This window comes from Helicoverpa zea, chromosome 28, assembly GCF_022581195.2.
Source record: "Helicoverpa zea isolate HzStark_Cry1AcR chromosome 28, ilHelZeax1.1, whole genome shotgun sequence".
Taxonomy (NCBI): domain Eukaryota; kingdom Metazoa; phylum Arthropoda; class Insecta; order Lepidoptera; family Noctuidae; genus Helicoverpa; species Helicoverpa zea.
In genome coordinates this window covers 4,282,012-4,304,556 of record NC_061479.1, presented here as the reverse complement: position 1 = coordinate 4,304,556, position 22,545 = coordinate 4,282,012, and the positions used below count along the sequence as shown (strand labels likewise).

At 36.6% G+C, this 22,545-nt stretch overlaps 1 protein-coding gene across 3 annotated transcripts in view; it reads right to left on the bottom strand.

The window, feature by feature from the left end:
- The window catches only part of LOC124643723 (TBC1 domain family member 1), a 54,530-nt gene that overhangs the window by 10,222 nt on the left and 21,763 nt on the right, over positions 1-22,545 (bottom strand). For all 3 annotated transcript variants that reach the window (XR_006985977.1, XM_047182778.1, XM_047182779.1), the window contains 11 exons: positions 16,012-16,190; positions 14,998-15,100; positions 14,291-14,431; positions 13,387-14,034; positions 12,677-12,878; positions 12,135-12,257; positions 11,404-11,519; positions 10,857-10,948; positions 10,130-10,265; positions 4,638-4,761; positions 560-653 (listed from right to left, as the gene is read on the bottom strand). Coding sequence is in view for 2 of the 3 variants with exons in the window: in XM_047182778.1 (XP_047038734.1) it covers positions 560-653; positions 4,638-4,761; positions 10,130-10,265; positions 10,857-10,948; positions 11,404-11,519; positions 12,135-12,257; positions 12,677-12,878; positions 13,387-14,034; positions 14,291-14,431; positions 14,998-15,100; positions 16,012-16,190 (1,958 nt within the window). In the remaining variant the exon portion in view is untranslated. The remainder of the gene's footprint in view (positions 1-559; positions 654-4,637; positions 4,762-10,129; positions 10,266-10,856; positions 10,949-11,403; positions 11,520-12,134; positions 12,258-12,676; positions 12,879-13,386; positions 14,035-14,290; positions 14,432-14,997; positions 15,101-16,011; positions 16,191-22,545) is intronic.

The following is a 22,545-nucleotide window of genomic DNA, read 5'->3' as shown; positions in this document are numbered from 1 at the left end:
AAGTAATTACGCCATATTTTAGATCATCAATAAATAAAGACACTTTTTCTATCAGAAAAGCAAAAATCTGTCTTGTAATTTTTTTTTTAATGCTAATGAGACGAGCGAATCGTTTTGAAAAAAGTCAACATCCCTGTAGTTCCCCTTACATCAAAAAATATTTTTTGGGAATTGATTTGGATATCCTTTTATTTACTTGTCTTGTAACTTTTAGTAGTCTAGTCTCATCAATTAAGGCTATAACTTCTACTTCCTCCTGCTCTGTTTTCAATTTTATTTGGGGTCGGCGCAATATGTCTTCCGCTTCCATCCTTCCCTGTCACTCGTCATACTGACACTCACTCCTTTCTTACTCATGTCATTTTTCAGGCTATACATACCCAGCATTGTTATAAACGTCTAGGCAATTACTAAAAACTTCATCATCATCATCATCAGCCTATCGCAGTCCACTGCTGGACATAGGCCTCTCCAAGTGCACGCCACTGAGATCTATTTTCGGCTTCTCGCATCCAGCTCCTGCCAGCCGTCTTGCGCAAAAAAAAAACTAAAAACTTACATATCCATCATGGGCGAGTTGACCGGAGTGTCAGCAGTATCCTCGCTCTCTTCAGGAGTGGGAGTCATGTTGGACCGAGGTGATGGTGTCGCTTCTGTAACCACCACTGTAGTGTTAGATATTGTGTATTATTATACTGTAGGACTTGTAACCCTTTATTAGTAAACCTACTCATTGAATAAAAGACCCAGATTCGACATAAACCGCAACAGAGCGGAGAAGTTTTTAAATAACCAATAGAATTTCTTCTTGTCTGTGCCCACTAAGTTCTAACCGTTCCGACGACCCCTCCAGCTATGGGTCCAGCGTGAGGGAGTGTCAGACTCTTACTGACTAAAACCCATCATGTTCCTTCTTAAGCCCTTTATGTGCCATCACCGTGGTAACTCACGCGAACAATCCCGCAGCCCAGTCAGTACTATCCCTGAGTGGAGAAAGTATATCAGTAGTTCAAAGACTTTGATGGAATCTAGGCCGTAGGACATAATCCCGGCCATGTCAGGCCATTTCAGAGATTAGCCGGAACAGCCACATTTTTTTATTATTTATTTACCAAAATCAAAATCAAAAGTCATTTATTCAAACTTGGCTGCAAAACAGCACTTTTCGAACGTCAAAAAAAAAATTACAAAAGACAGCCCCCAAAACGCCCACCCTTCACCACTTCCTATGTGTTTTTGCTGGGAAGAAGAAGTGGCGCAACAAACTCCCCAGCAACACATGTCTGTCTGTTCGGTTAGAAGAACCTTAAACATTGTTTGATATGTACATTTGTATACAATTTAATTTGTATATTACAAAAGAGGACAATACAGTAAAAATAATGTATACACCACATGCTAGCTAGCACTCACCCTACATACTTTAACTAACTCAAGCATTGAATATGTTTGATGAACAGAAAATTATAGCCTCCAAATATTTACACTTAATAGAATATCAGGGAGTGCCCACCTACATGTGCTATTCTTTTGTAAACTAGTAAATTAGACCGCTCAGCCAGAACATATGTAAAATAAAAAGAGTTTACAAATAAAAACAAAAAAACTAATATATAGTCAGTAAGACGACCTGGCACCACAAGCAGCACCCGTTCACGAGCATAACGCGAGGATCAGCCATCGCCCCCCTCGCACATTTTTGAGGGAGGGAGGCAACCCGACCGCCGACGCTACCGCAAGCAGTGCCGTCTAAGGGAGCATGACGTACTCACTGCTACACAACTCAATATGAAGATTAAATTATCAGTTCCCGCTAAGTAGTATTATTTACTAAAATCCAAAACAGAAAATTAATACAAAGAATGTATCTTGTCAATAATGTAAAAACATTAAAAAATAATAATTAAATAATAAATAAAAATAAAATAAATGTCATTGAGTCAAGAGATTGAATGGGAGAAATTTAAATTATCTAAATAATATAGCTAATATAGCTAGTCTTGCGTTCATCATGGCGACCAACTATTTTTATCATTCAAATAATCATTGATGGTGTAATATGCCTTTTTTATAAGAACAGCCTTAATTTGTTCTTTGAATTTATTAAACGGCAGTTCTTGTAAGGTCAAAGGAAGCTTATTATAAAAACGAATACCTAAACCCAGAAATGTGTCATGCACTTTATGAAGCCGGTGATAGGGTACACACAGTTTATGCTTATTTCTAGTATTAATGCTATGGACTTCACTTTTTTTGGTATATAAATGTAGGTTCTGTCTAATATACATAATGTTGGCAAAGATGAAATGTGATGCTACAGTGAGAATACCAATTTCTTTAAACAACTCTCTGAGGGAAGTTCTGGTACCTAACTTGTATATAGCACGAATAGCACGTTTTTGTATAATAAATATATTCTCTATATCAGCGGCTTTGCCCCACAACAAAATACCGTAGGACATGACGCAGTGAAAATAGCTGAAATACACTAATCGCGCAGTGTCGACGTCAGTGAACTGTCTAACTTTTCTGACGGCATAGGCAGCAGAACTAAGCCTTCCCGCGAGGCTAGAAATATGTGAACCCCACTGAAGTTTTGTATCAACTGTTATACCCAAAAACACGGTAGATGCAACGGTTTGAAGAACCTCGTTGTTTAGGATAACATTAGGACCTAGGTTTTTTACATTAGGCAAAGTGAACTTAATGCATTTTGTTTTTTTAGCATTTAGTACTAAATTGTTTGTTGTAAACCAGTGCGTAACTGTTGAGAGTGCACTGTTTACGTCGTCAAATTGCTCTCTATTTCTGTCAACTTTGAAGATAAGAGATGTGTCATCTGCAAATAATACAACATCGCAGATATTTTTGAGGTGGTAAGGTAAATCATTAATGTACACTAAGAATAAGAATGGACCTAATATTGAGCCTTGTGGCACACCTAGCTGAACTGGAAGGCCCGATGATTTAGCACCATTTACAACATTGCAATCTATGTTGGAGATAAGATTCTATTACGTTTAGAGCTCCGTTTTGGACTCCGTAACAGCGTAATTTGCGTAAAAGTGTACCGTGTACACTTTCATATACATTAGATAAAATAGACATATAAAATGTGAAATTAGCAACAGACCCTTCAAATTTAGCTTTGTCTATGTCACCGTAAGATTACAAACATCGTTAGATTACAATCTATCTCGAGAGATTGTAAACTGTCGAATTATTGTAAACCGTAACACCTGATTGCAATTTAACGCATTATTTTTCGCTATATTATAATCTATCGATGAGAAATTGTCAAATTGTCAACTGTCCGAAAGCTCTCCCTGATTGGTCAGTCTTTTTGTAAGATCGAGAGCGATGTAGAGCGGTCAAATTGTCAACTGGCGTAGAACGGAATGCATCTTGCGCGCTGATTGGTAGAACGTCAAAAAAGACAATGTTCTTTGCAACTCCCGGCGTCACAGCTCTTTGACGTGCAAAAATAAGTGACGGTTTAATTTTTTATAAAATCAAAAATTGTACTTAATTTTTAAGACTCAAATTACACACAATTAAAAATTGTATTAAAAATTGAAGTTAGTGACGAAAACGAATCGCTGCAAAACCGACTCCACGTAGTCTTGTCTGCCCTACCCCTAGAGTGCAATTCAAAACCGCGTAGGCGCGGAGGGGCGAGGCGGCCTGCGAGCTGAGGCGCAGGTAGTTTCAGCGCTCGCCGCCGCGGCTGAGGCTGGCCGGCTCCGCCGGCCAGCAAGCCGAAGCTGCGGTGGTGAGCGTGAAAACCATCTGCGACGATACGCTCGCATGGGACCGCCGGAGCCCCGCAGCGCCGGAGCCGTGACAGAAGTTATGCTTGCTGCATATTGCATGCTTACTTCCATGCTGGGTCAATTAATATGGGATGTGTTATATTTTAAATAAAAAACTCAGTAGGTACGAGTTAAAAAATTAGAAGGTAAATAAATATTTTTATGATGTCATTTAATAGTATTTAAGAAGTTTACTGTTAGAATGCATGCTACAAATTTAGATGCAAAAAAATAACCATCATGCTGAGTTGTATTTAGAGTGGAAGATAACTCGTGGCTAAGATAGTATTATTTAGATGCTCGCCGCTTTATTAATTGTGGCTGACTTAGTAACTTAGAAGGCAACATACATTTTTGGGGGCGAATAATGATATTAAAAAGAAGCCTGTTTAATTAGCACCCCTTTTATTTTATTTTTAAATATTAGTTTGTATTTGAAGACAAAATACCTAACTGTATTTTTATAAGAGTTATTTTTATATAAATTTAATACTTGAAGAATTTTTGAAGAGCATTTATTTTATTTAACTGACACCTCTATTTCATTCCTAACTCTACGGGAACTCCATGGGAACAGAACGGCTGGTCGTGATTGGTCGATCTTACAAAAAGACTGACCAATCAGAGAGAGCTTTCGGACAGTTGACAATTTGACAATTTCTCATCGATAGATTATAATATAGCGAAAAATAATGCGTTAAATTGCAATCAGATGTTACGGTTCACAATAATTCGACAGTTTACAATCTCTCGAGATAGATTGTAATCTAACGATGTTTGTAATCTTACGGTAACATCTATATTTCTATAAGCTTCATTTCCTACCTTCCAACACAGCTGGCGACAGACTTTTGCTCCTCACGACTTCAGGAGACAGTAACTCCTGATTCGCTGGCTCTGATGCCGTGTCCAACACAATCGGTACCGGAGTTGATAGAGGCGATGTTTCCTAAAAAAAAATGTTTTTTATTGAATATCAGCTTTTCACTGTCCCTCTTCAGGGCTGAGCCTTCTACTTATAAGAAGAAGGAATGAGTGCTGATCTCCACGTTTGCTCCACGCTTCAGAAATTCTGGCTTTCAACTACCCGTAACGATTTCCAAAGATTTTTGTTGGAATATACGCATGATGTACGTATAACACCTCCTTTACAAATATCCAAGATTATATAAAGCATACCTACTTCAATCATTCGTCAAACATACAATCATTCATTGTTCACTTTAATCGTACGTTCTTACATTCGAAATATAACAGTCGTTCAGGATACATGTGTTTTCTTTGTCTCACCTGCACCCATATCCAACAGGTTATGGGCCCAGGCCGTTTTCTGTAGTTAAAAGTAATACAACAAAATTTTTAAATTCAGTGAAAGAGTGTAAATTAAAATTGCATTAACAATGAACAAAATATCACATCTTATGACGGTGTTATTTCTGCGTTGCTAGGTGATGAGCAACTCAATATGGTTTCTGTGAAGACTACGCCTACTACTAGACTACGACTCGATCATGAATTGTATAATAATAATGAGACCCACATGAGACCCACACTCAAAATAAAAATAATTAGTGCTCTCGCTGTGGCGGCATATTGGGCTGACAAAGTGTAGTCTCACTATAAGACATGTCATCGACACGAAAGAAGAAGAATAAAAATAATTATCAACCCGGAAATTCAATGCATATAATATCAAAAAAAAATGTATTGTGATCATTGCGGACGTCGGAATAATTTCAAAAAGGACTGCCGTTACTTAAAGGGACTGCAGCAAAATAATCAATGGGTGAACTTCAAAAGTCTGCCAATAACATTGAATACTGCAACAATGACCAGGACGGTTTCATTTTTATGATTTCATAATGTAAATTGTCTGCTAATTATGTAGAAAATAATACTGTTTATTTTCTTTTAGATTCTGGTGTGACAGATCATGATGACATATATCATATTAAAAAAAAAATTAAAAGATTGACAATGTAAAAAGGTTTTAACCTCGTACGTCGAATTATCCACACCATTGAAGATCGGTGTTGCTAGGAAAGGAGTTTCAATCCTGGAGTTTGGTAAAGGGTAAATCGAGGTAACAACATAAATTCAAGGATCAATTGATGACGTTTTATATTCACCGGGGGTACGTTATAATATGCCAAAAGACTGGTATGTCGGTAATTTTTTTTTTAACATTTATGGTAAAAATAATAAATGTTTTATGACAGGTGAGAACATCAATCACTAATGTTTTTTTTTAGTATTACTTTTAAACAGTAATAATTCTCTGAGTAATTTAAATTTTGTTGAAGAGAATCACCAAGACTGTGTAAAAGAGTATAAATAATACGGCATAGTACTCACTTAAATAAACAGAAAAATCAAATGTTCAAATATGGAGTTGATGAAAATAATGTTTTTATTTGATAATTCTGATGAATTATGTGAACCTTGCATATTTGGTAAAAACCATGTACTGTAGATGATAAGAACTATTTTGCTACGTTTATAGACAATTTTATACATTACAGTGCAATATCACACTGTTATATATTTGATGTACCTACGCTAAGTCAGAAGTGCTGACATGTTTTCAAGATTTTGTTGCTAAAAGTGAAAATTTATTTAACCATAAAGTAAACTAATTTATATTGCGATAGTGGGCGAGAATATCTTTCTAATGAATTTAAAGATTATTATTGTGTTTGTAAGGAATAACTTAGGTACTGTTTAACAGTATCGAATAGCCACAACAAAATGGTGTCGAGGAGCGTATGAATCGTACGTTAACCGAAATGGCTCGACCATTGGTTACAAGTGCGAAATTATATAAAATATTCTGGGATGAAGCTATATTAATATACATATTTAACAAATAGACTACCCACAAAAGCGCTCGCCAATAATAAAACACCATACGAAACATGACACAATCAATACCGAAAATACGAAACCGAAAATAAGTTATTCAAGACATTTAAAATAATGATGATGATTCGGTTCAACATGTTCATGATAAAACTAAAGCCTCGAAATTTGACGAAAAGTCATTTAAAGCCATATTAGTTGGTTACGACCAAAATGGTTACAAACTATTTACCTAATACAGAAAATAACCAATTCCCTATTGCGAGGGATGTTGATTTGATGAAAGAAAGTGCTTGCGGCACTAATAACCGCGTAGACAAGCACTGCCACAATCATCTGTCCAAGATGCTCTGTGGCCAATGATGATGATGATTTGATGAGTTGTATTTCTATAATACCTGTTCAAATTCCCGCCTAAATTAACAAGCACGATAACGACGATAAATCGGCAAAGTTAATAGGCAACAAACACAAACATAATCATTCCCCTGATAATAGCTCAGAAGCTGGACCTTCATCTAGCAAACTGAGACGTAATACAAATAATTCTCAAAGTACCCCAATAGATTATAAAAGGATTGATGACCCATTTTTGCTTATCGCTCACAACTGTTCAATCACTACCATGCACCTATTGTGACATTTTTAGTGGGGATGATTCTAGTATACATATGTTGAAAACCACAAAAAGTGAAATAGAGTCTAATCATAGAAATAATACTTGGACTCTCATAGCAAGACCTAAAAATTTTAACATAAAAAGCTCAAATTGGGTATGTACAATTAAAAATAACGAGTTGGGTAAACCTACATGGTATAAAGCCCGATTAGTAGCTCGTGGTGTCACTCAACAATGCTTACAAGATTATAACGAAACGTTGACTCCAGTAGCTCAAATATAATCTTTCCAATTTATTTTAACTCTTGCAAATCAGTTTGATTTACATGCCCATCTTATGGATGTAAAAACCGCCGTTTAGAAAGGCATTCTCAAGGAAGATATCTATATGGAAGTGCCTTATGTACGCAATGCGCATGCAATGCTTAGTACCTACATGACCAAATATTTGTGCTGCTATGGGTATTATAAGTCAGTATCAAAGTAAAATTAATGAAGTTATGGAAGTGGTTAAAACATCTTTTGAGATACATAAAAGGAACTCTTAAATTAAAGCTCACCTATGTGAAATGTGATTACAAACAACTGATGGCAGGGTATGCAGATTCTGATTGGTTGAGGCGACGTTATTGACCGCATAAGTACAACAGATCACATATTTAAAGTGTTTGATAATTGTACAATTTCGTGGAATACACGGAAACAAAATAGTCGCCGGTTCCTCAACAGAAGCTGAATATATGCTTATTTGAAGCTATAAGAGAAGCTATTTGGATAAAATCATTATAACATAGTTCTATTCTGATAAAACAGACAATGATGATATATGAAGTTAATAACAGTTGTATTAGCATCGCTAATAATCCTACAAATCACAAACGATATTGTGACGAATTTAGTTAAGTTTTTTTATGTGTTGATTTGTGTGATGTGATGTGATGTGTTATTTATGTGTTTTTAGTTTAGTTTAGAATTAATAAGAACCCATCTGCCGCATTAGGCACGTCCTGTAAGGGTAGATGTAAGGTTGTATATGTAAATAAATAAGTAAATGTAATAACAAAATACCAGACAACCAGGCAACAGTCTGGAACTGAATGACATGAGGTTTAAAACTCATATATAAAAAAGCCACACTTTTTAAGAAAGCATATTATAAGTTAGAACATTAAGTTCAAGATAAAAATGCTTAGAAATGTGGTGGTCCTGCTCCATAGGACATAACAATATCTAATTAATAACCAAATTAAAATTTTACCAGCTAGTAAAATTGTATTTTTCCTTTGACTATTTGTCTGGTGACAAAATATGTACATATAAAAGTATTAATTAATGTAAAATATGTGAATGTTTATACTTATTACAAGATAAGTTACAAAGTACATTAAAAGATTCATATCATGTTTAATAATTATTCTTATAAATGGTATTTGACTCATGCATTTTCGTGAAACATGAAAATTTGAAGCATGAAGCATTTTAATGGTAATTTAATTCTCATATGTTTTTGTTTGTGATTCTACATGACCTTCGCATGCTGTTATTGTATGTATCAATACATATAAACTGTAATACCATACTATGTATTTAAAAAAAAAAAAAAAAAAAAAAAAAAAAAAAAAAAAAAAAAAAAAAAAAAAAAAAAGTAACCATGGAGTTACTTGCCTGTTCTTCTCCATAGGAAGCTACTGTTGGAATGAGCAACTAGAATCAAACTTATTTATGTTTTTAATTTTCATAAGTGCTTGTAAAGGCCTAAATGAAGTAAATGATTTGACTTTGAAAATGGTACATGATGCAAAGTTTTTAGAATTAAGTTCAAATTAATGTAAACCTTTCAATAATTTCAGTTAAATGATTTTATTTAGAATGCTATTATGTTTTGGCTACAACAAATAATCTAAACTGTTAATCAAAGTTATTGTAGGTAATTTGATATGCAGCAGGTACTATTTATGACTGTATAAATTGTATGTAAATATTGCATATTGTCCTATACTGCAATGTACAAATTGTATTGTATACCTACTTTATATATCAAACAATGTTTAAGGTTCTTCTAACCTACAGACAGACATGTGTTGCTGGGGAGTTTGTTGCGCCAGTTCTTCTTCCCAGTAAAAACACATATGAAGTGGTGAAAGGCGGGCGTTTTGGGGGCTGTCTTTTATAAATTCCTGACGTTCAAAAGGTGCTGTTTTGCAGCCAAGTTTGAATAAACGATTTTTGACTTATGATTGTATAAAATGCTTGTACATTTGAGGGGGGCTGTTGGAATATACGCATGATGTACGTATAACACCTCCTTTACAAATATCCAAGATTATATAAAGCATACCTACTTCAATCATTCGTCAAACATACAATCATTCATTGTTCACTTTAATCGTACGTTCTTACATTCGAAATATAACAGTCGTTCAGGATACATGTGTTTTCTTTGTCTCACCTGCACCCATATCCAACAATTTTCAAATGAGGCACCCTCCAATTTAATGGAACGGAGAAAATGGAACGCAACGGAGAAATTCGTCAAGACAACATCAAGGTCTGTCATCAACGTACAAACGCGTCAACCATTACTTAACTTTACTTTCACTCGACCGAACATTGTGGCTGTGACTTAGCCACGAGCTCTTAAATATATAAAACATCATCATTACGCAGCCCTTATCACAATTTTATTCGGGGTCGGCGTAGCATGTCTTCCCCTTCCATAATCTTCTCTCTGTCGCCATCTCACAAGTAACATTCTTTCTAAGCATATCGACTTTCACACAATTCATCCTTCGTTTCTTTGGTTTTCCTTCTATTTCTTTCTTAAATATATAAAACATACCTTCTTTATAATAGGAGGCACAACACCCTCATCCCTGCTGGCTTTGCGTTTCAGTAGATCAAAACTACTGGATATCGAACGTCTAGCTTTTGAGAATATAGTGCTGCCACCTAGGTATTGGTTTAGGAACTCCGATCTGAAAATATGTTACAAAAGCTGTGGTTGGCTCAGGAAGTTAAGATATTTTCTCATGTCAGATGAGCAAGTTTTGAATCACACCATTATTCTAAACGTGTGTTTGTATGCATGTGTGTATTTTTGTTACTTTTCCACGCAAATAGTGTTGTACGGATTTTTTACAGTATCTAGGTAATATACATAGCTATAGATATACATAGCTATAGCTAATGATTTAGTTCATTACATAGTATAAAAAAAGTGTGATCGAAGAGGAAGGTTTATATGTCTAATAACGTGCATTAAATGACATTGCATCCGTGCGAAGCCGGGGTGGGTTGCTAGTAAGGAAAAAAATAATATAGGTACGTAGATGATTCACTCATGTAACTGAAACGACCTAAATATTTTAGGGGGCTCGTGATTTTTTGCTTATTTTTTTTTATAGAAAAGAATACGAAACCCCTGCTGAGGTACAACTCCCACTTGGCCAGTTTTATTTTTAATTTCGCTTCAATTTTAGTTCTAACTACTTAGATAAAATTACTTTCGTTTGAACTTTTAAAAATATATTTCTTATAACTGGTTAATTACTAGAACATCTGCTTACCTATTCTCAGCGGTGTCGTGCACATGTCGTGTCTGCTTGGCTTCGCAATGCGCGCGCAGCAACATCATCAGAAATGCATTGTGCTCACCCGTCTGTGACAACGAAAGTATTACTTTTACTTTAACTAATATTGTTCTGAAGAATATACTGTATGGAAATAGAGGGTTAGTTTAGGAAGACTCTTATTACTTCTTTTCTTTTTAATCACCTAACGAGCCCCAGTTTCAGAGTTTTCTCAAATCCGTCTGATGGCTTCTGACGTAGAATTATAACAATGACTGCTACTAAGTAGCATTGGGGGGCCTTATGTTCCCTCCCGAGCACGGGGTTGTAACTCCAACAAGAAACAGACTCTAGACTTTATCAAAATTTCTAAATCTATTTCGGCCCGATCCAGAAATCGAACCTGGGACCTACATTTTAAACCAATTAAATTATTTTTTAGTTAATTTAGTCGCTAAACTGAAGAAAAGCTACAGTTGACGTAAAATGCAACCTTGAGGTACCCCTAAAGAAATATTAAATTATTGTGTTTCGCTATAGTTACCTCATACATATGGTTGGTGCCTCCCTGGTACTTGGTCACTATGAGATCCTGCTCATCTTCAGGTAGCTGTTCTATGCGGCGGAGGATGAAGGCGTGGGTCTTCTTGTCGTTCATGCCTGTAACAATCATATAAATAAGTTATTATGTAAAGTAAAAATATAAAAAAGTGCCAGAGAGAAATTAGGCACAGTATCGACAGCAACTTGCTCTCCGATGCTAATCAATCACCAACTTCCAGACTACGGGCTGCTTTGTGAAAGTTTTTTTTCAAAACCTCCAAAACCATTTACGAATGGTCTGAGAATCAAACCCAAAACCCCATGCACAACAGTCGCGCTATGCCACTACTAGACCGACAAGGTAATCATGACGAGAATGAGAAGGGAGTGAATGTTAGTTGTCATAATAACATTCACAGTCACAGAGAGGACCAACTCCAAATGAAATTGGTAACAGGGCAAAAAGAAATAGACGTCCTTATAAGGTAAGGATAAGTACAGGTATAAATATATATACACTCTTATTTACAGAGTTATATATATATGTCGCAGGGATATGATAAAAACGAGGATTTGATCAAATCACGGAGGATGTTAAAATAACAACACGATTTTATCTTTTCCCTAAACAAATCTAGTGAATTGAACAAATCCCTAAATTGGTTCAGTGAAATGACATGACCCCGTTTTTATCATATCCCTGCGACATATACACCAATTGGCAGGCCTTACCTTCAATATCATGGCACAGGCGATGATACCACAACATAGGACAGTGTTCACATGTCATGTTTGGTGACTTCTCTCGGGATTTCTTCAGTAGCTCTGCGTGAGCTACGAACGCTTGTTTTATGGCTGTAAATAAATGTAAGCAATGTTTTTTTTATTCATTATGTGTAAGAGTAACTATTTGTCTGTCAGGTATGGGAAGTACTTGAATGAATTAACGAATCAAGCTAAGAAGAGCTCGGGGCTAATTAACAGCTGTAGGGATTGAACAATTAAAAGGCAAGCTTAGTGCAATCGATTCTTGAATAATTTGTAGATGACTATCTTATCATAAAGAGTTCCCCTATTATCCAGAGCGGGTAAAGTTGGTAGATGCTAGTTACAATTTGTCAATCTTTCGCAGTCAGAAACCAGAGTATCTAACAACTAGAAGAGCAAACAGGCAGTCGCTTCATATAAAACACTGTTACTAATCTACGCTTGGTGGAGCCGATTCCAACATACTTAATAAAAAAGGCTAGGCAAATAATTAAACATAAACTCACCATTAATAAGCTCCAAAGCCACAGAATCGCTCTCACACTTGAAGACATAACACGCGTACGTATCATTGGTCTCTCTGCATACAAAGCCAAAGTGTTCCTTATTGATCCTCCCGAGGACACAAGAGGCCACGTCTTTGAACCCTCGGTGGAGAAGGATCTGCTTTCTATCAGGGCTTATTAGACGAAGTTCTGCGCGACCAACCTGGGGTAGATAAAATTTTGTATGGTATAGATGTTTTAGCTGATGAAAGCGGATGAGGTATAATTGTATGTTTAAATGTATATGCACATTGTCTTTATATGCTTACCACTAGTCCAAATCTGAGCGCCAACAAGCTTATGCATACAAGGGCAATGGGTATGTACTTAAAACACACACAAGTGTGTCTTTCCTGTTTTAAAAAGTCTATAGAAATAAACGATATGGCTGGGAAAATGTTACTTGTGATATGACTTTAGATACAGCATTATGAAAGAAAAAGGATGCTGCACCGACAAAAAATAAAATGAGAACAAGGTTAGAAAGACGATTATGATGGTGGAAGATATATGTATGGATAACAGATAATGCAAATTGAACTTTAAATATTTTTCAACTTCAGATGTGAAATTGGCAAAAATATTACTAAAACGCGAATCCGACAATATGAAGCTTGTAAATGTATGTATGTAAGAAGCCATGAGTATAGTCTATAAAACAGAAAACTCACTTGAAATAGCATAGTCCTATTTTGTTCCCCAATCAGCTGAGCAATAGGAGTTTTCTGATTAATAGTTCCAATAGAAGCTGACCGATCCCTCAAAAACGGCTTATTCTCATTCAACGTCTTTCTCTCAGTCACCACCGGCTTCCGACTAATCTCTTGAAAGTTCATCGGAGTTGGACTATCCTCACGACCCTTCTGATTCTGAGAAGCTTTATCCAAAAACGGATCTGGGTCTTTCGCATCAATTTTGGAATTCTCAATTTTGGTTTTTAAACAGAACTCATTGATAGAAGACGCCGTTTCTGATATAACAGAGTAAATATCTGATTTGTCTTCTTCTTTGACGGTGTCCAAATTATTTTTAGGTACATTTAGAACTAAGACACTAGGTTCAAGTGGTGTTTGTGTTGGCTTTTTAATTATTGTTTCTGCTCGTTCTTTAGTGAACATATCGAATTCTTCGTCTATTTTCTTCGTGTCTGGTTTGCTGCGTGTTGTGCTAAGAGTTTCAGCACTTGCCCAGGCTTTGTCGGGTTCTAAAGGAGTGGTGCTGGGTGTTAGAATCTTCTTGCTGTTGTTGGCAAAACGCTCGTGTGGTGGTGTTGTTTCATCTTCTAGGTTCTCTTTAGAATCTGAACTGTATATTGATGTCTGTAAAGAATTGCATTTCATTACATTTTGAAAAGCGTAATTGAGTTTCTTTGAATTCTTTTTTCTATACGGAAACAATTTGTATAGTGTCGTTTAGGCCAAGATTTTGTTTGGTTAGAAAATACACTTTATAAACACCTTGTCCTATAGGTACTACTCCATTTACTGAATATCTAAATCACGGTCTGTTTTCTATTTACAATCAATTTATTTCTTCAAAATAGTGTACTACAGCCACGTCATGTTAAATACTTACCCCAGTAGAAGACAGCAAGCTATGCCGCCTCTGTTTCAAAGCTTTTTCAGCTTCATGTTGAGCGAATTTGTTCAAAGCATCGTCGATCAAGGACTCAGGAACTTTGCGCTGAGATATCCTCACCTTTCCGATGTATAAGACCTGGAAAATGTAGAGAGATACGTTTTAAATTGTTTTCAATTCAAAACGCTATATTAGGCATTTTGTTTTTCAACTATTAAAAAACAATAATTGTATAAAGCATGACCCTTATAAATCTTCCTCTTCCTGCCCTTATGCCAAATTATTTGGCGGTGGGACAATACGTTTACCTTCTTCGTTCCTCTCAGATGGTTGACATCATCGTCATCCACCTGCCCTTATGCCAATTTTATTTGGGGTCGGCACAGCATATTTTCTCCTTCCATACTCATGACATCGTACTAATATTCACTCCCTTTGTATTCATATTCTCTTTCAGGCGATCTATTCATTTTTCTTCGGCGTTCCTTTCCCTCTCTGTCCATCCACATTTATAAACGTGAAGGTCAGAAAAAGATAGTTTATTTGTAAAACACTGTTATAGTTATTGTGCACTTAGACTGTTATACTTAACGTATAAACTGTACCTTGCACTGATAGCAAGTGTATCATCCCTTCTCATCACAAAGCCATTCTTACTTCTTATATAGGAGTTCTTCACAAATCACAGAAATACATTTATTTACCTCAAAGAAGTGTGAGTCTGAAGCTGAGAGGTCGGCGCAGAGCGATGTCAGCGCAGACGCGTTGCTGATCGTGCGAGCCATCGGGTTCTGAGTCTCACTGGTCCTGGAAATTGTAAGGATAACTTTAATGTTAAACTTTAATTTGCAACTAATTGACCAACTGAAATGAGAAGGTAAAAGGTAAGCCAAATGTAAAACCTTATATCCTATTGTACCAAGTCCTGGTTAATGTGGGTAAATATTTGTTTAAGGAATATTTGCATGTCTGGGAAAGAATAGTACGGTTTAAATACTTGATATTGCATATTGGGCTAACAAAGTGTAGATTCACTATATAACATGTCATCGACACGAAAGAAAAAGAAGAATCCTTGATATAGCTCAAATAGGGGGGGCTCTAGTAATTTGCTTTATTTGCTCACATTATTTATAGGGATTTTCATGACAGTTTATCAAAGGTACAGGACGCGAGTACATCGAGCTACTCCAATCTGTACAATTTTGCCAATCAACGTTGAACCTTAAACACCGTGACTTTTTAGTCGTCTTACAAAGGTAGTCCACTCAATCTAACCGACATAAAATACCTAATATAATATTTATACATAATATTTATAGCTTTACTTAATTAAGATAATAGGAGCAAAGAAAAATACTGAAAAAAAAATGTTTACGTATCAAACGGTAGAAAGAAGGTACCTTCCCAACGCGCCGCGCTCCATTGATACAAGATACGGGCAGCGCTCACAACAGGGTGTTCTTATAATCTACGTCATGCATCATAATAATGAATTAATTTTTATTTTGAAATTATTCAAATCTCATATTTTTTTTATATGAACGTTTACTAGTCATTGGATACAAGAAGTGGGCTGCCGTTGTAAGACGGCTAAAAAGTCATGGTGTATATTAAGAGATAAAGTGGATTGTAGTAAGCTTGATGTATGTACTGTCTGCAAAAAGCCAAACTAGACCAGATAATATAGCTCAAAAAAACTCGAAAACTAAACTCACAAATTAGAATTACAGTTCCCAGGCAGAGATATAGCCGGGCTACTCCAAGGCAATTCGGTGTTCTGTTGTTGGAAGCCAATGTTCCTGGTCACCGCGCCGTTGGTCAGCGAGGAGTTGGATCCCTTGGGGCTGGGCGCCCCGGGGGACGGCTCTCGCATCTGAGTGAAGAGATCTGTCACCTGGAATAAAGGAATAGGGGGGTTATTTTATTTTAAATGTATTTCCGACAACTAGGGCCCATTGAATGATTTAGAAAAGATTTCACAAGTGGTTTCAGGCTAACTACTTTCCGTCAAAGCAGCTTATAAGCGTCCCTCAATAAATGGACCCTCCGACTCTGAAAGAACTTTTCAAATCGGTTCTGCAGTTCCTGATATTAGCGTGCTAGCAAACAAACAAAATATGCTAATCTTAGGAACTACTGGATTGATTCCCACGCGAATGAAACCACAGTTCGAAGTTAATATTAGTAGACAAGTCAGAGAAACTCGTGGCAAAGTTATAGCCACACGAGTCAATCAAAGCAATGCTTGACGCGGTCGGTACATGAAGTTAATGTTAGTATATTTATTTAGATATGTAAGAATAGGTTATTTAACAACTTCGATTATGATGACCTCGATGGCTCAATGGTCACCGTGCCGGACTGCCGTATCTGAGGTCCCGGGTTCGATTTCCGGTTCGGTCGACATTTGTGTGATGAGCATGCTTCTTCGCCGTGGTCTGGGTGTTACAATATGTATTTATAAATATGTATATATGTAGTTTATCAGTTGTGATGGCACCTATAGCACAATTTATTTAATAACTTACCATGGGGCTAACCGGCCGTGTGTGAAAAGGTGTCCCGACATTATTTATTTATTTATTTAAGAAAAGGCAAGTTACCCAAGTAACAAAAGCTTCTATAACCAAGGCGTTTTGTCACCAATCAGTGTTATAGTAGGCCTGTAACGGTAACCATTATGACTGTCTGTACTATAAAGGTTTTTAACAAAGCGTTTTGATTCTATAAGATAAAGAGCATTTAAGTTCTATAATTAAGCTCTTAGAACGCTTACATGACCATACAAAAGAATCGTTAAAGTTTTGCACTATAATAGATATGTATAAAGTGATTATGGTACTATTTAGTACTATTAAAGACCTTACCGACCCTTTCATGTATCTATTTTGCACTAATAATGCGTCAAAATTATTTTTATAGTACTAGTTTTGTAGTAGTATCAAAAACATAATTACAGGATTAATCTGCACTATGAAAGCACCTTACACAACTATTATGTAACCTTTTAGCTTTTTAAAAGCTCCCTCATTATTACTACGGGGCTAGTTCTGTAAAAGTCATGAAAACCCTTCTATAGACATAACCATTCTAAATAGCACTATTAGTGAGTCTGTGTTACTCATACGACACTAAAGCGTGACATAAAAGGATTAAAATGAATAATTAATGGTCTAATTACATCTATACCAGCTTTTCAGAATCAATTATATGACTAGTATTTCATAAATGGTGACACACTGTCGACACTGTAGCACATGGTTCTGTACAAAATATTTGTTTTGTACCACAACAGGGCTGTAGCAATAATGTTTCTTTTTGTCTAGCCAGGAATAAGGATGAAGAATATAAGAGGGAGAGCACCTCATAATATAATAGCATTCTTAAACAGAAAGTTAATTGTAAAGTAGATTCAATTAAATGTGAAATTGTCTGCATAACTTACGATTCTATGATGTATTTTGTCCCATTATGATAAGGAAAACTAGTTCCGAGTTTAAAAAAAAAGGCTTAATGTTTCTTATTTGTTTATTAATTATAAACATGATCTATGGCAAGATGTATTTGAATGTATGTATATTCTAAACCTAGAAAAAATAGGGGCACTTACGGTCGACATCACAATAAGTAATATTAAAATAAAACATAACAATTATAGAAAAAAAACACTTCGGCGGGCATAATCTCGACTTCTTGAGAATAACTATCAACAAAAAGATGCATACGCTAATACCACAATTATTGTGACATTAGCGTATGCATCTTTTTATTTAACAACATAATTATCACATCTTTTTTATAAATCAAAAATTAAACATTAAAATCTGTACTCCAATAAAGTCAAATCTACTGAGGAATCTTACAAGATTCCTGTTGATTTTGATGTTCAAATCAAAATCAAAAATTATATCTGCTCAGGAAACAATCCACGTCCATTATATATGCCATCGTTAATTTGAGTATGTTACGACGCAGGCAAAGCACTGAAACAAACGCAATCGTACAATTACTTCCAGCATTATGACAAAAAAAGGTTTATTTTATATTTGGACAACGAACCCTATTTCGTTTTCGGTAACAATATCGCTGCTGTTTTCGGCCATGATAGTACATTAGCAGCACGGCTGAAACCAATGTGTACTATAGCAGCCATATTCGGGACCAGTCCTTATTTTATTAATTTTAATTTAATTAAAACACGTAAATTATAATGGCGCATTGTCAAATTTGAAATCAGCATAATGATTTTATCGATACAATAATTTTCGCAAGAGCAAGTTATGGGAGAGTAAGACCATATCGGTCCATGCATGTTTTATAGTATGTTATGTTAAGCAACAATGGCAAACGACATAAAGCATAACTTACCGATATATTTTGTTTTCTTGAAGAACACTCACGATTCACGATCACAACACAAACAAAATGGTCACCAGTGGGATAAAAAAGATAACTGGAATCGTTTACGGTGCAAAATAGCACTATAAACATGTTTTGGTTACTTTTATAGTGCACTTTTAGTTACATAAACGTTGCAGACAACACCATTTCAGTACTAAAGAGCGTTTCTTGATACTTTTACATTTCAACTAAAGAGCTGACTTATCACCATGAGAGCCTTTATGTAGTGTCTATAGAATAAATCCGTGATAATACTAGGGCCTAATTGGGGTTTTGTAAATGTTTACAACACCATTATAGTACTAACATGAACACTAATTAGCACGCTCCAAAACGTTCTCAGGACCTTTATAGTATCAAATTTTGTTTCTTGGGTAATCTGCACCCGTTAATTTCCCCTGTATCACACCGTATAATGAAACTGCAGCTATATACATACATTCATTATCCTATACAGTCTCATCGTCAATCGTAATACATGTATTTAGATAGTTATTACCTACGTTTGATCAATCGTCATTAGACGTAGAATTCCGTGGCATGCGTCAGTTGCATGCAGTCGATCTTCGAACCATACGTCAATTTAGTCACCGTATGAAAATGTATGACCCTGTTTGTCAATATGCTGGCATAATCAGTGGTGGTATATGGAAATAGTCGTAGTGGCCCAGTGCGTAAAAAACCAACCTTTCTAGAGTCTCTAGTATGAGTGTGTGGGTTCGATTCCAGGTCAGGCAAGTACCAATGCAAGATTTCTAAGTTTGTGTGTATTTTCTAAATATATCTTGGACACCAATGACTGTGTTTCGGAAGGCACGTAAAATTGTAGGTCCCGACTTTCATTGAACATCCTTGGTAGTCGTTACGGATAGACAGAAGCCAGTAAGTCTGATAGCAGTCCTACCAATGGGTATAGGGTTGCCCTGGTTACAGGGTTGAGGAGGTCAGGTAGGGCAGTCGCTCCTTGTAGAACACTGGTACTCAGCTACATCCGCTTAGACTGGAAGCCGACCCTATCATAATTAGGAACAGGCTCGGAGGATGGGATGGGAGGTTTACAGGTTACATAGGCAGTCATTCTATATGCAACACTGGTAGGTACTCAGCTGCATCCGATTAGACTGGAAGCCAACCCCAACATGGTAGAAAAAAGGCTAGGCAGATGATGACCTATACCAGTCTTCTTTATCATAACTATACTACGTGACAAAAGAATCTTTGGTCCCTTTTATTAATAATTTCTGATGTCAACAAATCAAAATGTCGTAAGTACAGGCCCATTTCCTTAAGTGTGTGAGTCAAGGTTGATATTCGATACATTAATTGTTAATGTAAACATCCAATTACTTCCTCGTGGTATGTGTTTGTGGGAAAGATAGGGCTAGTAACATTTATTGGACATGATACATATACTACAAAACAAAACCAATTACTCTTTTGTAAAAACACAGACACCTATGAAAAACTGCTGGTGGGGAGCTGGAAGCTGGGGAGTAAGTACCACCATTTCTTCTTCCCAGCAAAAATACATAGGAAGTGGTGAAGGGCGTTTTGGGGGCTATCTTTTGTAAAATTGACCTTCAAAATGGTGATTTTCAGCTTTGAATAAATGACTTTTTATCTTTATCTTTACTTGGTTTCAGGGACTTGCAATGGTAAGTTTGTAAAAATAATACTAACATCGAATGGGTTAGCCAAACATATAAAAAAGCATTCTGAATTTCAATTTTGGGGATTTGTTAAGAAAGTGTAGCCTTTGAAGATATATTTTTAAGTATCAGTTTAGAAAACAGCTATGAAATACTTGGTTTTGGGGACTCGCAAAAGTAAGTTAGCAAAAAAAAATACTAGCATCCAATAGCCGAGCATACGTAAAAACGGTTTTCTAGTATTTTGGGGATTTGCTAAGAAAGAGAGGCCTATTTAGATTTTTTTTAAGTATCAGCTTAGAAAACAGCTCTATATCACAAACATGAATGAAATCTATCACGAACGGACTTTCAAAATCAGTTGTTCTAATAAAAAGAACTTAAAAAAACACATTTTTTCTTCTATTGACGACCCTAAAGCAAGCAATGTTAATTGGCCAGCCTTGAATCAAAACGCCTGTTTACGTGCCCGGGTCAATAGATGGCGCTGTTTTCAATTGAAAGGTGAACATGTTGACAGCATAACATGAAGCCAATGATAGTGCATTCATACGATTTTATTTATGTATCATCATCATGGAGAACACAATGACTAGCGGAGATGTCATAACGGAAAATCTCCTAAGAAAGTAGCGCGACAACATGCGGGTGTTCGGGGATGAGGAACGTTACTGTCTTCGCCCTTATATGCCTTCCTTGGACCCGACCATTTTTGTAATACCAGAAATCGTTGACGGATGTTTCAAAGAACCAAAATTCTTGGTTAGTTCACTCGTAACTGATAGTTTTGGTTATGCCCACCGCAGGATTTTGAGCTATAAGAAGGCGCCTGACCTACCTGCATTATGACATCTCCGCTCATCTTTCCTTCTCTGTGGGATGCATTCATACGATTTTATTGATGTATCTTCACGCTTTTTATAGTGAAGGGTAAGACAGACAAACAGCCAAGTATTTGTAGCTAAGTTAGCAGCATAATAATAGTCCTCTTGACCAATTTCGACCCTGGCGGCTAATCTTAACGGAGATTAGCCAACTGCCAACACGACCGGAGAGAGATCAGGTGCAGGACCAACGGCTTAACGTGCTTTCCGAGGCACGGCAAGGCAAGTTAGCAGCATAGCGTTAGTGCTGAACACAGGGTATGAGGTCTCTTATTATCACCTACACATGTTTTTGCAAATAAATTTATCTTTATCAGATTTGATACCTGTGTCAGGCCGAAATCGTGTTATGGGTTTCAACTAGTTTAAGGTGATCTTCACACTGCCCCGCATCACGCTGCATCTTGCGTGTCGACGCACCTACGCGCGGTCCTGCGGGAGTGCAGATCTGCATCATCGTGCGGGTTTTTTGCGCACTCACGCGCGTAGGTGCGTTTTGTAGATTCACGCACGGCGGCTCTCATCGAGTTCCATTTTCAAATATTCACGTCACGCTCATTCAAAATCACGCGCGGCACTGCGGGATTCAGTGTGCCATACCTTGCGTCTCGCCCCGCACCTACGCGCGGGGGTGCATGTTTCTCCGCGTGTATGCGCGTGATCCGCATGAACGCGCGTAGATGCATTTTCAGTGTGTTGGACTATGCGTGTTTTCCATACAAACAGAGATATTTACAAGCAACGGAAAAAAAACGCATACACGCGCTACGCTGCATCATTTATTTATTTATTTATTTATTTATTTAAAAACATACACACTATCATTACAGTGTAATACTAATTCGATAGTGGTGTCCATAATACCTACACACATACATATAAATAATAAAATTTTAACTTAAATCTAACACAAATCAAAACAAAACAAAACTGAAAATCAAAATAACTATACAAAAATTAACACAAAATTTACAACAAAATAATATAATAAAACCTCCTAATAACTATAACTAATAATCATGCGGGGCAGTGTGATAATCAACGGGCCACACGGTCATCATCATCATCATCATCATCCTAGCGTTGTCCCGGTTGCCCTTCCGGGCCCGGGGTCCGCTTTCCTGCTTCTTCTCCTCCACGGTACCACACGGTATCTCATCAATTCATCGATTGATACGTTCGTGCATTGTAGAGCTCGATAATGTCGGTCCTGCGCCTGATCTCTCTCCGGTGGTGTCGGATTGCCGTTCCATCGCGCTATAAGAGTGAAGGAACAGTGAGTACCTGTGTCTGCGCGAATGCTTATGCACTATAA